Genomic DNA, 13891 nt, shown 5'->3' on the forward strand with positions numbered 1-13891 from the left:
GATAAGAAAAATATATGGGAAGAGACTGAACACCAAGAAGTTGGATGGCTTGCAGGAAGAAGCAGGTTGGAGGGGAGTTAGAAAACTCAGTGCTTTTCTGTAAGGAATGAGGATCACAGGGAAGTTGGGGCTGAGCTCCTCCCGCAGCCTGGGAACCCAAGCAGCTGGAATCTCCCTCTTGGGGGGAGAGAAGCTGCAGGCAGGCAGGCAAGCAGGCCGACAGGGAATAACTTCATTGCTATGTGTATACTATATGCTATGGGCAATAACAAAATGGTGCACTTAATCCTGAAAAAAATACTCATCTTTAGAGACAGAGGCTTATCTATGTCACATGATGCAAAAGTACATTTCACTGCTGTTTTTCTGATTTGGACATTCGCAGGTTCTCTTCTATTTATAAACAAAATATATGCTATAACTGAATATCACTCTTTTTCAGTACTATGGTATAGAAAAGTAGCTTTTAGAATATCCCAGTGTGATTCCAGCAAATTTCAAGTAATTGAGATTGGTGCAAATTCATCATTTTATCTGAATTGTTGCATTTGTAGCATTTCTTGGGACTCTTAATAGATAATTGTGTAGCCAACTTTCAGGTCTAACTCTGATTTCACTGAATTCCTTTTCCTAGCAATAATTCAGAAAAGGCTAAAGAAGGAAAAGAAAGCAAAGAGGAAATTGCAGGAAGCACTTGAATTTGAGACTAAGCGACGGGAGCAAGCAGAACAGACACTGAAACAGGCAGCTTCAACAGATAGTCTAAGGGTCCTAAACGGTAAGAAGCCTCAGTGTCATTAACTTTCAATTTAAGTGCCAAAACAAGCTTATTATATTGAAAATTTATAACATGATGGGAAAGAAAAGAAACAAAATCTCTTTTCTTTCCTTAATTCCAGAGATGCCTCTCCCTTTATTGTTTTGTTACTTTATATAGTGTGTGCAGATAAACTCACTGGAGAGAATGTTCAAACTAATACAATCTTATATTATTAGCTTGAGAAGTCAATTTTTTTCTTCTTCTTTTTCTCCCCCCCTTTTATGCTTGAAAAATCTATTGCTCATTAATCTTCCTAGTCTAACAAAAAATTGTCCTTGCCTCCAGTCATTGTTCAACATTAAAAAAACTGACAAATGTTGATTTGTCAGAATCAATTCAGAATTGGAGTAACAGGTTGTAAAAAGGCTATAAGAATCAAATGAAATATGTGTCAGTCTTACCTTTCTATGTTTCTAGACTCTCTGACCCCAGAGATAGAAGCTGACCGCAGCGGGGGCAGAACAGATGCTGAAAGGACAATACAAGGTACGAATTTGCAAAAGGCTATAAATCTAGATCTTGCTATATGAGTTTTTCCTCAGCTTTAGACTGCTATTCAAGCATGTAGCCTACCATCTGGGCCACATCAAAACAAGTTCAAACAAGGTCAAGTTCATCTTGCTTGTTTATAAGAGTGGATACATTCTGTACTGATAGATTTTCTTTAAATTAATAGGTCATTTCTGTTTATACAGAGCAATTAAAGAAGAATAATTAATTTGAAGCAATATTGGGTTGTATGTTAGACATGCAGGTTTTGTGCGTATGCATAGTTAGATTTTTGAGATAACGGTGTTTGTAAAGGTATATTAGACACATTTTAAGCCTTTTAACTATACAAATGGCTGAACCTAATAGGTATAATTCAAGGCATGATGAGAATTTCATACCTAATATTAAGTGGCAGTTACTGAAAGGTGTGTTTCAATAAGCTACTCTGAACATTAACTATAAATAAACATTTTATTCTCTTTTAGGATTTTTCATTTACTATATCCCGTTATTTACATTTTAATGAAACAAATCTGCTGAGTAAATTTATATATGAAATACTAAAGAGAGTGCTGTTACTTCCCCTGTGACTCTAAACGTATATATGTATTGCAAACACCAAGATATTAGCAAAGAACACATTTTTAAGATAGTATTTTCATTATAATGTCTTCTCTAGTCAACAACCTAAATCTACTTAGTGAATACTAAACAGTAAAAATAGCATTTGTTTTAAATTGTAAATGAAGATGCATTTTTCAGAGGCAAGCCTAAAATGATTAGCTCCAGTAATCACTCTCAATTGCCTTTATTTTGCATTTCGAAGTCAATCATCTTAACCATATCGTTTGACATCTTCTGTGTGTTATTTAATTGCATTTTCTAGCTCCTTAGGAGTTGTTACTGGTGTGCTGCAAGGAGGCTGTAACAACAGACTAAAAAGTCAACAAGCTTTTAATGTATTGAGCATATAAACAAATACAAAAGAGGCAATATGTTCTGATGAAAGACAAACACACACACAAAAAATATTTAGATTTAAAACAAATGATGTCTGCAAAGTCAATAACTCAGTAGTTGGAATATGCCAGATTAAATGTTGCCTGGGAAGTGGGTACATGTTACTAGGTTTGCTATTCCAGAAACCTGCTTTCCTTCCCATAAAATGTATGCTTTATTCAAAGGACCATTTGACGTAATTCATTTAGTAAGAGTTCAGTCATTATGTCATTTTATTATAATCCAGTCATTGTGTTATTTTCTTTGGTGCAAAGACAGACTTCTAATTTCCTGTGAGGCCGTTCTGTTACACCAGTTACTGCAATACCTGAGCTCTTTGCAAACATTAATTACTTTATCTTCAGAGCATGCCTGCAAGGAAGTGAAGTTTGGAGTACTCCAATTTGAAAGCTGGGAAATAGAGTCACAGACACATTAAGATGACAAACTACTTAATTTCCAGGTATTGAGGACCTAATTTTTCAGGAGACTTTGCATTTTTTTGGCAAAGTTATTCAGTGTATTCAGATCATTGTTCCTGCTGATTTCAGTTTCACTTATGGGCTGAGATACCAAGCTGGATATTTATAATATGAGCAACACATAATTACTGGCAGTTTTGGAAGTATGTTTTCTAAAGGACTTACCCCAAACTACATAGGAACAGCACTTAAGCTTTTAAACCATGATTCCGTTCTTTTCCAGCTATCCTCTGCGTTCTTATGCTCATTTCATATATTTCCATTTCTACAAGAAATGAAATCAAGGACTTTACAGGCAACACTCTCAGTAACGATGACCCTTTTCTGCATTCATCTGTCTAAAGTGTTGCAGGTTAAAAACCCCAAAATCCATAGATTATTTAACTGAAGACTGGACCATGATAGATTCTGATCATGATATTGGATCATGTTGCAAAGGCAACCTTAATTCTGACATTTCCTGTCTCTACTTTGCAGTCTTAACATAAAATTAAAGCAGGCTGTTTATAAAGAAGCAAAAAAAGAAGCAAGAAATAGACTTGTAATTTCTTATAGTTTATTCAGCTTAGTTGTCATGCAACAGTTCAACCTTTTAGACCTACCACAATATGTAACCCTACAACCCAAATGTAACTACAGGAGCTTGTTGTCTTTGTGGATCAGCTGTTACAGGGTGACAGGTTTCAGAAACAGGTCACGAAATAGTCAGTAGCGGATGAGTAATGCTGCATGTCAGGACTCTTTGTGTTCACTTCCAATACCGGAAGGAGGATCCCCTTTCACCATAAGCTTACTTTATTCTGCGTCACCCTTAGCAAGTATCCCCATGTCTCTGTCCCAGTTCCTCCTAGCTTCTTCATCCTCACTCCATTTCCAGCTTTTCTCAATGGCTAATCTCACTTTTTCTTTGCTTTACGTTGCACTCTTTTTTTTTTCCCCACTAACTTCACATTCTCCCAGCGTTCTCTTCTGAACTCAAGTTTCATGCCACCCTGACCTCCTGCCCAGCCATTTCAAGAGCTGCGTTGACATTCACCATTACTAGCCTTTCATGTTTGGTGCCGCATCTCCGTCTGTATTCCCTGCCTTCCTATCAAGTTCCCTCCTGCATTTAGTACGCATTCTGTTTCATCTTCTGCATCCTCCTGGATATCAGGGAGACAAGCACTGAAGAGTACTCTGTTCTTATTTCAATATTTAGTGCAGCAACTGTTTGCAGGAATGAGGAGACAGAGAAGCAGGTAAAAAACTGCTTCATTCCTGCAGCACTGGGATAAAGCATGCTCAGTACAGATGGGCTCCTTGGAGAATTTAGTTGCAAAATTCCATAAAAGCTTTCTAATGAGGGAATCTGGCATTTTTCTGACACTTTTTTAAATTTTTATCAGAACAACAAAGACCGTATCTTTCCAATTTGGCAATATTTCAATTATGTCCTTACACTTTATCTGGAGCTGATGCATTATAATGCATACTCTAGTATGCATTAAGAATCATTATTATATAGAATATACAGTATAGTCCATAATAAAGAATACAATACTATCTCATGTTTCAGGTTCTGAGAAAAAAAATACTTACGAGGGAAATACTTATGTGTTTCTCATTCCTCTCACAAACATATCAGTATAATATGGTTTAGTGTGAGGTGTCCCTGCCCATGGCAGGAGGGTTGGAACTTGATGATCTTAAGGTCCTTTCCAACCCTAACTGTTCTATGATTCTATGATCAAAGCCTGTCAGGGGTAATAGTCTTTTTATCCACAATCATTATTTTTTTTTTAACTTCCTGTATTAAGCATGCTATGCAGTTCTGTAACTAAGCAAACAAATGCAGAAAAACTGTTGCGTTCTGTGGGCAAGTGAAATAATTGAAATACCAAGTGTAATGTCAGCATTTAGGAAAATGTGGAAGGAAATCATAATTAAAAATGAAAAATTTATCTACTTTTTTTTATAAACAGAAGGATACTTCTCTAAGTCGCAGTTATATTTAATGTTGGTATTTTTAGTTATCGCTTCTGTGAGTAAGGAATAGGACTAATCTAAGTGTAAAACATAATTGCATTTGTCAATAAGGGGAGTATGTTGTGTTCTGTCTTTCATCATGTAGCACTCATTCACATTTACTTTTAGGTCATGGAAAGTCTTTGTAAGATGGGAGTGATAATAAAAAGAAATTTGAGTATGAGACTATAAAAAGAAGCTGTACAGGATATTTTAGGGTTGGGTTGGGTTGGTTTTATTTTAAATACTGGGTAGATAACAGTTTTCCGGAATATCCATAAAATAATAACAAATAATCATAATTAAATAACCCCATTATGGTTCTCAGATATATTTGCATATTTTTTTATCAATACAAACAGATACAAAGTTACTAGGAGCTGGTGTAGACACTGGTTTTAAATGTTTTCTTTCTTGCTTCTGTTTAAAATAACAATAAAGCAGATTATCCTCTTCTCCATACATATTGTAGGTTCACTAGATGCCTATGCCTAGCTCACAATCCGGTTTCCCAAGACCCCCTCATCCCACACAAAAAGGTACCATACAAAGATAATGTTTGAATTTTATATACTGTTTTGTTACCAGACCTCTTACTAAGCGCTAGAACAGTAACATTTACTGCCGCTCTTACTTTCTTATTTCCATTGACATTTTCTTCCCCATCTGCTTACTTACTCCATATTTTACTTACTTACTCCATACTTACTTCATATTTTGCTTACTTACTCCATACTTACTCCATATTTTACTTACTTACTCCATATTTACTTACTCCATATTTTACTTACTTACTCCTTACTTACTCCATATTTGCCTGCTTGTGTTATTTTTTTTGCTATAAGTCCCACATTCCAAATTTTCTGTCCCCCACTATTTTACCTCCCAACTCCTGTACACTCATCTTCATTACATTTAATCACTACCTTTACGCATTATCTAAACCTCTAAAAATGTTCTTCTGAGCTCTCTTGTACTTCTGCACTGTCTTCCCCCTTGACCATTGGTCCTGTGGTGTCCCTATCATGTCTTCCTTTTCCCAAATTGTTCCCAAATGGTTTTGTACTTTTCTCCCAAAGCTATCCTGTTAAGAACAGGAGCCTTAACCAATTTTGTTTCTCTCTCAGGCTGCTATTTTTTTTGTCTTCTCTATTCTTTCCTATTTTCTAGCAGTTGCCTCAGCCTGTACCATTTCTACTTTCTTCCAGTTAATTTCCAACTTCTACATGCCATCATTCCAGCTGTTTCTGAAACCAGCTTCATTGTTTTCTGTTTGCAGTCTTCTTACCCTGTTCAGTTTCCATGAATACTCAGGCCTTTCTTTATCTTTTGCCCAAATGCCTGGTTGTGTTCTGAGAGACCCTTTTCAATGTGCCTGTCCTCAAACTTTTTCTGTCCTGCTTCACTCTTTCAGTCAGTTTTGACTTAGCTACGCATTTTCCTCACATGCAAATTCTGTTCCTTTTGTCCATCACTCAATATTTCATACCTCATTTACTTATTCTGCTGCAACTTTTTTTTCCTTCTAGCACATTATCAGACTTCCTCCAAATGAGTTTGTTACCTTACTCTCCCTGTCCCTTAGTAAAATCAAGTTACGCTTTCTAAGCTCTTTCCCACCAACTGTTTCTTCTTGCCTTTTTCTGATTTTCCATCTTTTCTGTAGGCTCATATTAACAGTGCAGTTCAGTATAATTGTGATTGACTTCAGACCATGCTTTACTTATGTAAGGAAAAAAGGCACTTAGCTACCATGCACATAAAAGCTTCCAGGACTGTCTGTCTCTTTCCCTCTCAGAAAAGACAAGGCAGGAAATTGAGATGTTGAGCAGATGCAGGAATAAAGAAAGAAAACAACTGCAACTCAGCCCACTGACAGACTGCATAGTCCTGTACGAAGTTACTTGTAAGGCCTTTGAAGGCTACTGAGGAAGAGTGAGAAAGAAACTACGATTCAGCTTTGCCCATGCCAAGAGCTTAGTGTGTTCATTTTGCTGTCTAAATACTAGGGGAAGATGCCCTGTAGGTGCCCTCCGCGTTAGTAGAAATTGCCTAGATACAGCTTCAGTCATTTGCCTGAAAACCTAACCTAAATTGTTTTCTATGTGGGTTTGAAATTTATTTTTCAACTAGCAAAATCAGTATAATAATCTCACCAAACAGTCCTTGATTCATTCTTGCTGTACGTGTGTCTGAAAGATAGCTGTCTGAAGGACTTCCACATTGAAAAGGAACTTTTGGTGGTTCTGCGAAGCTTGTGCACAGAGTTACACTTCTGATATATAAATCTTGGACAAAAGCATGTGGAAATATGTGATGATATTTTTTATGAGATCAAAAACTTTATTGAAAAGGGCCATTATCAAGACTGTTAAGTCAAGCATTCCAAAATTAGGAAATGGTTAGAATTAAGTCTGTCTTCCGCACCTTTATTCAACTGTCTTTGTGTATGCATCGTGATATAATCTTTAATTATATGATTAGATACTGTATTTTTCACAGTACTTTGTCTCATTCAGTGCAGGGGACAAGGTTATAGTTGAATAAATGGATATCTATCCAATATTTTCTCTATCTTCGGTACTCACTGTGCACTCTCATGTTTTATATAATACCTGGTTTATATATAATACTTTCATCATTAGGCATCATGCTTTACAGAAGAGGCACAAATTATTATGTTTCTTTCATATGACAAATCTTAATTTTGGCATTTCGTAACAGTTGTTTTGCTGCACCATTTGAATAATGTCCTAGGTAACAATTTCCTCTGGTTTTCCTTTTTACAAGTAAGCTACATTCAGAAGTTTCACAACCTTATGGACTATGAATCTTTAGGTTCCTAGTGATAAAGCTAACAAAGTAACTGATAAACTCTAATACCTTATTATGAACAGTATGGTTTAAGGAATGACCATTTTGCCATGGGGTTTTACAGATACTTGTTGAGATAAATAAAGACAATCTTGGGACACATTTCATGCCCTTGGGCACAAAATTGTCCTTACACTTTTCTTGCACCCTGTGTTTCTTTTAACAGTGTCTCCATCAAGCTTTCTTATTCCTGTTTCTTCCTTATCTATGGCCTAATTTTCCATTTCCAAATTTTATAATCTTACCTCTTTTTTGCTTACTTATCAGTACAAGTTTCTATTCATTTTCAGTTATAATTCCAGCCTCTAATTAAACTTCTCACACCTAATATCCTTGTTAATCAAGATCCAGACATCTGCAGATAGTGGCTTATAACATTCTATCCATATGCCACACATCCAGCTACTTGTCAAGATTTCTTCCTCTTCAGATGACTTTACCTGACTTTCTTACCCTGTATGTCTTCTGTCCTCCTCTTTCATTCTATGCTCAGCCACTGAGTCCTGTTCTTGTCTAGTAAGTCCAAACCACTCAATCCCTCAACTTCAGTCTCCGTTACTGTCAGCCAACCATTTCTTATTACTAGCTCCCTTTCACAATGTCTTCCTGTGTCCTGATTTCTGTGTTTCTATGTGTTTAACCAGTCTCTGTCACTCCCTCTACTTACATTTTCTGTATTTTCAATTCCAACTGCATTAAACTTCTTATCCTTATTTCTCTAAATCTTAAGTTTTATGGGAGTTTATGGTTTATAGACTTAGAGAAGATTACTGTTGGCTGTAACAGGACACATTTTCCAGTGCAAGACTTCTCTCAAGCTAACTAATGATTTTTTAAAAAATAGTTTTCAATATCCTCAAATGACAGGACATCTGTTTCTTTTCTGGGCACATCAGTTCTCTTTGCAGCACTTTTTAACTAAAATGCCTTTTCTTTTGTGTTACTTTCATTTATTTTGTCCATGATACTGACTCTTATGAACAACATCAAGTCAATTTCTCTTATCCATTATCCTCTCTTGAGTCCCTTCAGTAGTAGTATCTTTCTCCCAGGGCTTCTCTCATGCTCCCTGTGTCCACCCTTCCTCTTAATCAAAAGCAATTCCATTTGCACCCATAGACCCTCAGAGACAAGGTCATCTATCTGTATAATGCCATGTAAACCAATGGTCATATATTCTCTACAGTACTGATTGATTAAACCCAACAAAAAGAAAGCATCTGATTCTTTATATATTTTACCAGGTTTTATTCTTGCCTTTTTTTCTTATTAAACTTCTTAGAAATGTTAAATATATATATATAAACTTGTAAATTTTGCATTTTTATTCAATTGACACTTGTTTATCAGGTACTCCATTTTTATTGCTGCTTAGTAAGTACTGTGGATTGTTTGTTACTCTTTTTTTTTTTTTTTTTGCATGGGACTTCTAGCAGAAAGGTGCTTCAGTTTAGTATAGAGCCAGGATTTTCACAGGGATTCATCAACTCATTTTGAAAATATATTTTCATTTTCCCATGTGGCATCCTTTCTTCTCTGCTGAACTATTCCAATGCTTTTTCACCTTTCTTATGTTACTGTTTTCCCATTTTCCTTTCCCCTCTGTTTCAACCTTCCCCTCCCTGCCAAACACTGCTTCTGAATACCTCAGATATTCCTTATTAGGCCACTTCTTTGACCTGTGAGGCAACGTCTGTGTATGATGTGAAGCTATGTGTGTGCTGGTTGACCAGGTGGCTGACTAGGAGATGCATACATTCTTAGGGATCAGTGACAAGCTAGGAGATACACATTTTCTGCTGGACATCTTGTTGCTGCCTCTTGGCAGCTGGGCAAATCAAACAGTACATGATGCTTCTCAGCAGCTGATGGGCCAAACAAATGGTTTTTCAAGCTGCAAGAGACCCACACCCCACCTGTTGTGCAGGCCTGCTATAAAGGTTGAACATTTCAGCAGGGAAAAGAAGTCAGGAGCTGGAAACAAATCTGTCAGAAGCCTGGAAGGCAAAGGTTGGGTTTTTTTTCTAGATATATTGAATAACTGCCCAAGGAAACATCTGCTACTTTGCGAGGCTGTTTATGGAACCAAACAGCTGACTATTCTAGACCCACAGAAGTATGAAAAGGTTCTGTAAAGCAGCAATTACAAAACAGTGATCTGGATTTTTTTGGAGATGAACTTTTCTGTGACTTTTAAGGCACTTAGCTTGATATTCCATTTATTCCATATTTAATTCCAGATTAAAAAAAAAAGCGACAACAACAACAAAAACAGGGAAAACAAAAAACACAACAGCAACAAAAGCAATCACTCCTACAAAAATAAACCCACAAAAAACTAACGAACAAAAAAAAAACAACCAAAACAGCACACCCCCAACAAAGCAAGAACAGAAACCCCAAACCAAGCCTAATACTTCCCATTTAATTTGTCAAGGAAGACTCTGTTTTTCAGCTTAGGAGTCAGCAAGCAGTAAGGTCTGCCTATGTTTGTGAAATACCATGTCTTGTGAACATGTGACTTTCAACAATCTAACATAGATTTTGCATTTTTCTTTTTACCTGTCTATCAGGCTTCCTCCTTAAGTTTTTCATTCTTAAGGTTTCTTTATTTCAGTAAGACAACTGCTTTCAGTCTCTACAGCTTTGGTTAACTGCAGACGTAAGACAGGGACCATGCCCTCCTTAGGGCTATTCTAGCACCTCTAGCTACAAGTAGTGATCTCAGTTACCAGAAAACTGTGAAAAAGACGAAGAGAATTGAGTGAAGCTGTTGTAGTGACCCACTAGGGAGTGATGTCTGCTCTCTTGTTATTGATCCTTCTCTGCATGCCAGAGTTTGTCAAACAAATTGATGCATTGGTGAAAATGTATCAATTTTAGAAGCTGAAGGGGAGTCTTTCCTGCATTGCTCTTCTCTGTTGTCTTTCGTATTTTCAGACGAAGTGGTGTTGTTAAAGCGGGGAAACTGTTGGAAGTTTAGTGTCTTAACTAACCCTCAATGACACTTAGTTTAGCTGCTTTACTAACTCCCTTTCATTAGTCTACCTGATTGTATTTTATTTTTGTTCAGTCTTCCAAAAATATTTGCTTGTTAAATACTGTTCCTATTTTCAGTAGCACATGCTTAAAATGCTTCATTTTCCCTCAGATTAGTGCCTTAAACCTCATCTGCTTTTTGACTGCAGTGTGTAATGCTTTGTATTGTCAGGGTCATGCACTTATTATTCAACTGTACAGTGCTGTGCACTTCAATGAAATTATATACGTATAATAAATAACAACATGTGTGCTACTTTGAATTTCATTACTGTTGCGGAATCTATACCTCTGGAAATAGGTTCTCTAATTTTTACACATTTTAGAAAAAGCTGGGCTCTCTCCTGTACACTAATTTAAATATTTTATTTTCCATAAGAAGAATAAGCCTTACTATCTTTACAACCTCCCTAGTTTTAAAGATGTTTGTTTTAGTGATTTTTTGGCTTGACACACAATCCAATATAGTACATATTTTAAACCTAGATTGTACATCAGACATTCATGACATCTCTTGCTCGTTTGTTTTTTACTGTTGAAATCTGAATAGTCGGTGAAGAAACATACAGCAAGGATTTATTTTGCTTCATATTTCCTTGACCATGAGTAAATACTAAAATTATCTTACCATGCATGGAAACCAAAAAGTAGTATGTTCCTTATCCCCCTCCCTAGGAGTCCAGCACTATGGCAGGTTTTCATCCCAAACTAATCAATTAAAGACAACATTGATTAACTTAAACAGAAGGTGGTATTGATTGCAGTCAATAACCTATAAACAGACGTTTGTTTCATAGTGTTCATAGGTCACTGGTAGCTACACCTTTAAACTTTAAGGTTCATAACCCTGTTATCTATCACCCAAAAAGCAAAGAAAGGGCACAGAGTTAATGAACAGTTACATATATGTTGCAAAGATTTCTAATAGAGCCCTCTTATTCAACACCTATACGCTTACATAAACTTTTTCACATTCTCTTTGAAATTGCTATCTATTGCAATTTACGTCTCATTTTATAGCTGCATATATACGAAGCTGCTGGAAATCAAATATGTTCATTACTTTTCTACTGAGATAAATGATTAATCAATCAGAGGCTTTCTTCCAACATAGTACTTTAGTGCACTTTTAAAGCAACTATGTGTAAAATTAATGACTAAGCATGAACAGAGTCAAATGGGAAAAATCAGGACAGTAAGAATATTAAATAAATCATATTGTGCACCAAAAAGGCTATTAAGATTTTATATAGAATTGTTTTGCTCTGTTACATTTTTGTTCATCTCTTACTCCCTCTTTCCTCCATGTTCATGTTATTCAAACAGGGAAGGATAGGATCTATGAATTCTTACCTAACAGACTTCTGAGGTCACCCCAGTTGTCTTGCTACCTAGGAGAGATGGGCACTGCAAGCCACTAAACTACCTATTTGTTTCCCATGAGTACTCTTTTCCATTCATCTTCTCCCTCAGAAGGTAACTGAAACCTGAACAGGCTGGTAAAACACACATTCAGTGTGTTTTAGCATAGTATCATCAGCTGAAAAACAAATCAGGTTTTTTCCTTCCATAGAAAGAACTAAAAGACTTTATTCTTTTAAGCCAGGATAAAAAAATTATTAAAACATCATTTCAGTGAAATGGTTTTTCTGTAGCCTATCATAAAAAAATATAAACAAAGTGGATTTCTAGTTCCTTCACAACTGAACTGGAGTCCTGTGTCTTTTAGGTTGATTGAGGAATTGGATCTGCTACTGTAAGCTGTTTACCAGTGTTTGCCTCTAAACTGTGTAGAGAGCTATTCCTTTTTTTTTCTCTTCTTTTATTTCAGCCACATTTACTACTTCTTAGACAGGTGTTGGAAAGTGGTATCATGTCAGCTGTGTCATAAAGAAGATTGTTCTTTGACATTTGGTTTCTAAATTATTATAGACATTAAAAGTGCCTAATGTTTGTGTATCAACCCCTTATAAAGTAACTTAATCTGTCAATATTATATAATAGATTACTATCTACATATTATATATATTATTTGATTATTTCTTGATTTGATATGATCACCCTTCTCATACCAAGTTGACCTGTGTGTTCAGCTTTTGGCAAAAAGACTGGACATAAACTGTAGCTTCTGTTACTTTTACATAAATATAACCAGTTTCGTTAAAATTACTTTCATGACATTTAAAAGGTTTGAAGCTACAATAAAGGAATAGGGAATGGATTGTTTAATTTATGTATGTTCTGCTATCTTCCTAACCCAAAGCTCCATTGAATTTCATTCTTCAGCTTCCTTGTATATGGACAGACTCAATACCTGTTGTACTTTCCTACTCATTGAAGTGAAGGGAAACCAGTATCAGCTTCCTGTACTCCAGGAGCTGAAGACTAAGCATTCATTCTTTACTACATAATTTCCTTTTGATATTTTGGTAAAAAACAGAAAAAAAAATGCAACATTTAATGAAACCTGAGTCATTGAAGGCAAAACTATCCCCAGATATGCTAAGGCAACAGCAAGAAGCAAAGGAATTGCCAGATGTTTACGTGGAAGAGTATTCAATGCATTTTTCCTATGACATAAATCCATTTTACTGCATCAATGGTGCAATAGTATTAATTAAATACTTTGACGTAATCGTCCCTACTTATATCCCGTTCCATATTCTTGAAATTACTGTCCCCATTCATCACCAAGGTAAACAAAAATTAGTAAACGAATATAGCAAGTAATGTCATTTCCCTTAAAGCTTTACCCAAATGTATTTTGAGATGAGATGAGGACTCTGAGATGTTCATGTCTGTGCTGGTAAATGACTTCTTCTGTTTATGTAAGAAGTTATATGTGTTCGTGAACCCATATTCCTGATAAGGTAGATTCCTGATGCAGGTACCTTTTTTGATCTCAGGTCTTGCTGTCAGACTCACCTGCAAATCCAGATTTTGAGCCTGAAGGACTGTACCAAGTTAGTCTTGTGAACATGAAAAGAGGTTTTTCTTAACTGTGGAGAGCAACGGGGGAAAAAACTGTGAAGGTACAAATAAGTACCTTGGAAGCATCACTCCAGTCTGAAGCATTTTGATAAGGAGTAACGCAGAAGGTGATGAATAAGGCGAAACCTTTCAAGTTCTATGTTTCCATTTCTTAAAAGGGAACAGCCAGTGAAGGAGTGACAATTCA

The 13891-nt window shown here is 36.0% G+C and overlaps 1 protein-coding gene across 7 annotated transcripts in view; it reads left to right on the top strand.

The window, feature by feature from the left end:
• DACH1 (dachshund family transcription factor 1) overlaps positions 1–13891 on the top strand; it is a 364599-nt gene that overhangs the window by 327443 nt on the left and 23265 nt on the right. For 5 of the 7 annotated variants that reach the window (XM_061367774.1, XM_061367775.1, XM_061367778.1 and 2 more), the window contains 2 exons: positions 635–778; positions 1238–1306. In XM_061367774.1, the coding sequence (XP_061223758.1) occupies positions 635–778; positions 1238–1306 (213 nt within the window). Of the gene's footprint in view, positions 1–634; positions 779–1237; positions 1307–5272; positions 5340–13891 lie in introns of all 7 variants that reach the window. The other 2 variants (XM_061367776.1, XM_061367780.1) reach the window with 1 other exon arrangement.

Source organism: Neopsephotus bourkii, unplaced genomic scaffold, assembly GCF_033783945.1.
Source record: "Neopsephotus bourkii isolate Nb327-2 ecotype Australia unplaced genomic scaffold, CSIRO-AGI_Nbou_v1 NB_1394, whole genome shotgun sequence".
In the NCBI taxonomy this organism is placed as follows: domain Eukaryota; kingdom Metazoa; phylum Chordata; class Aves; order Psittaciformes; family Psittacidae; genus Neopsephotus; species Neopsephotus bourkii.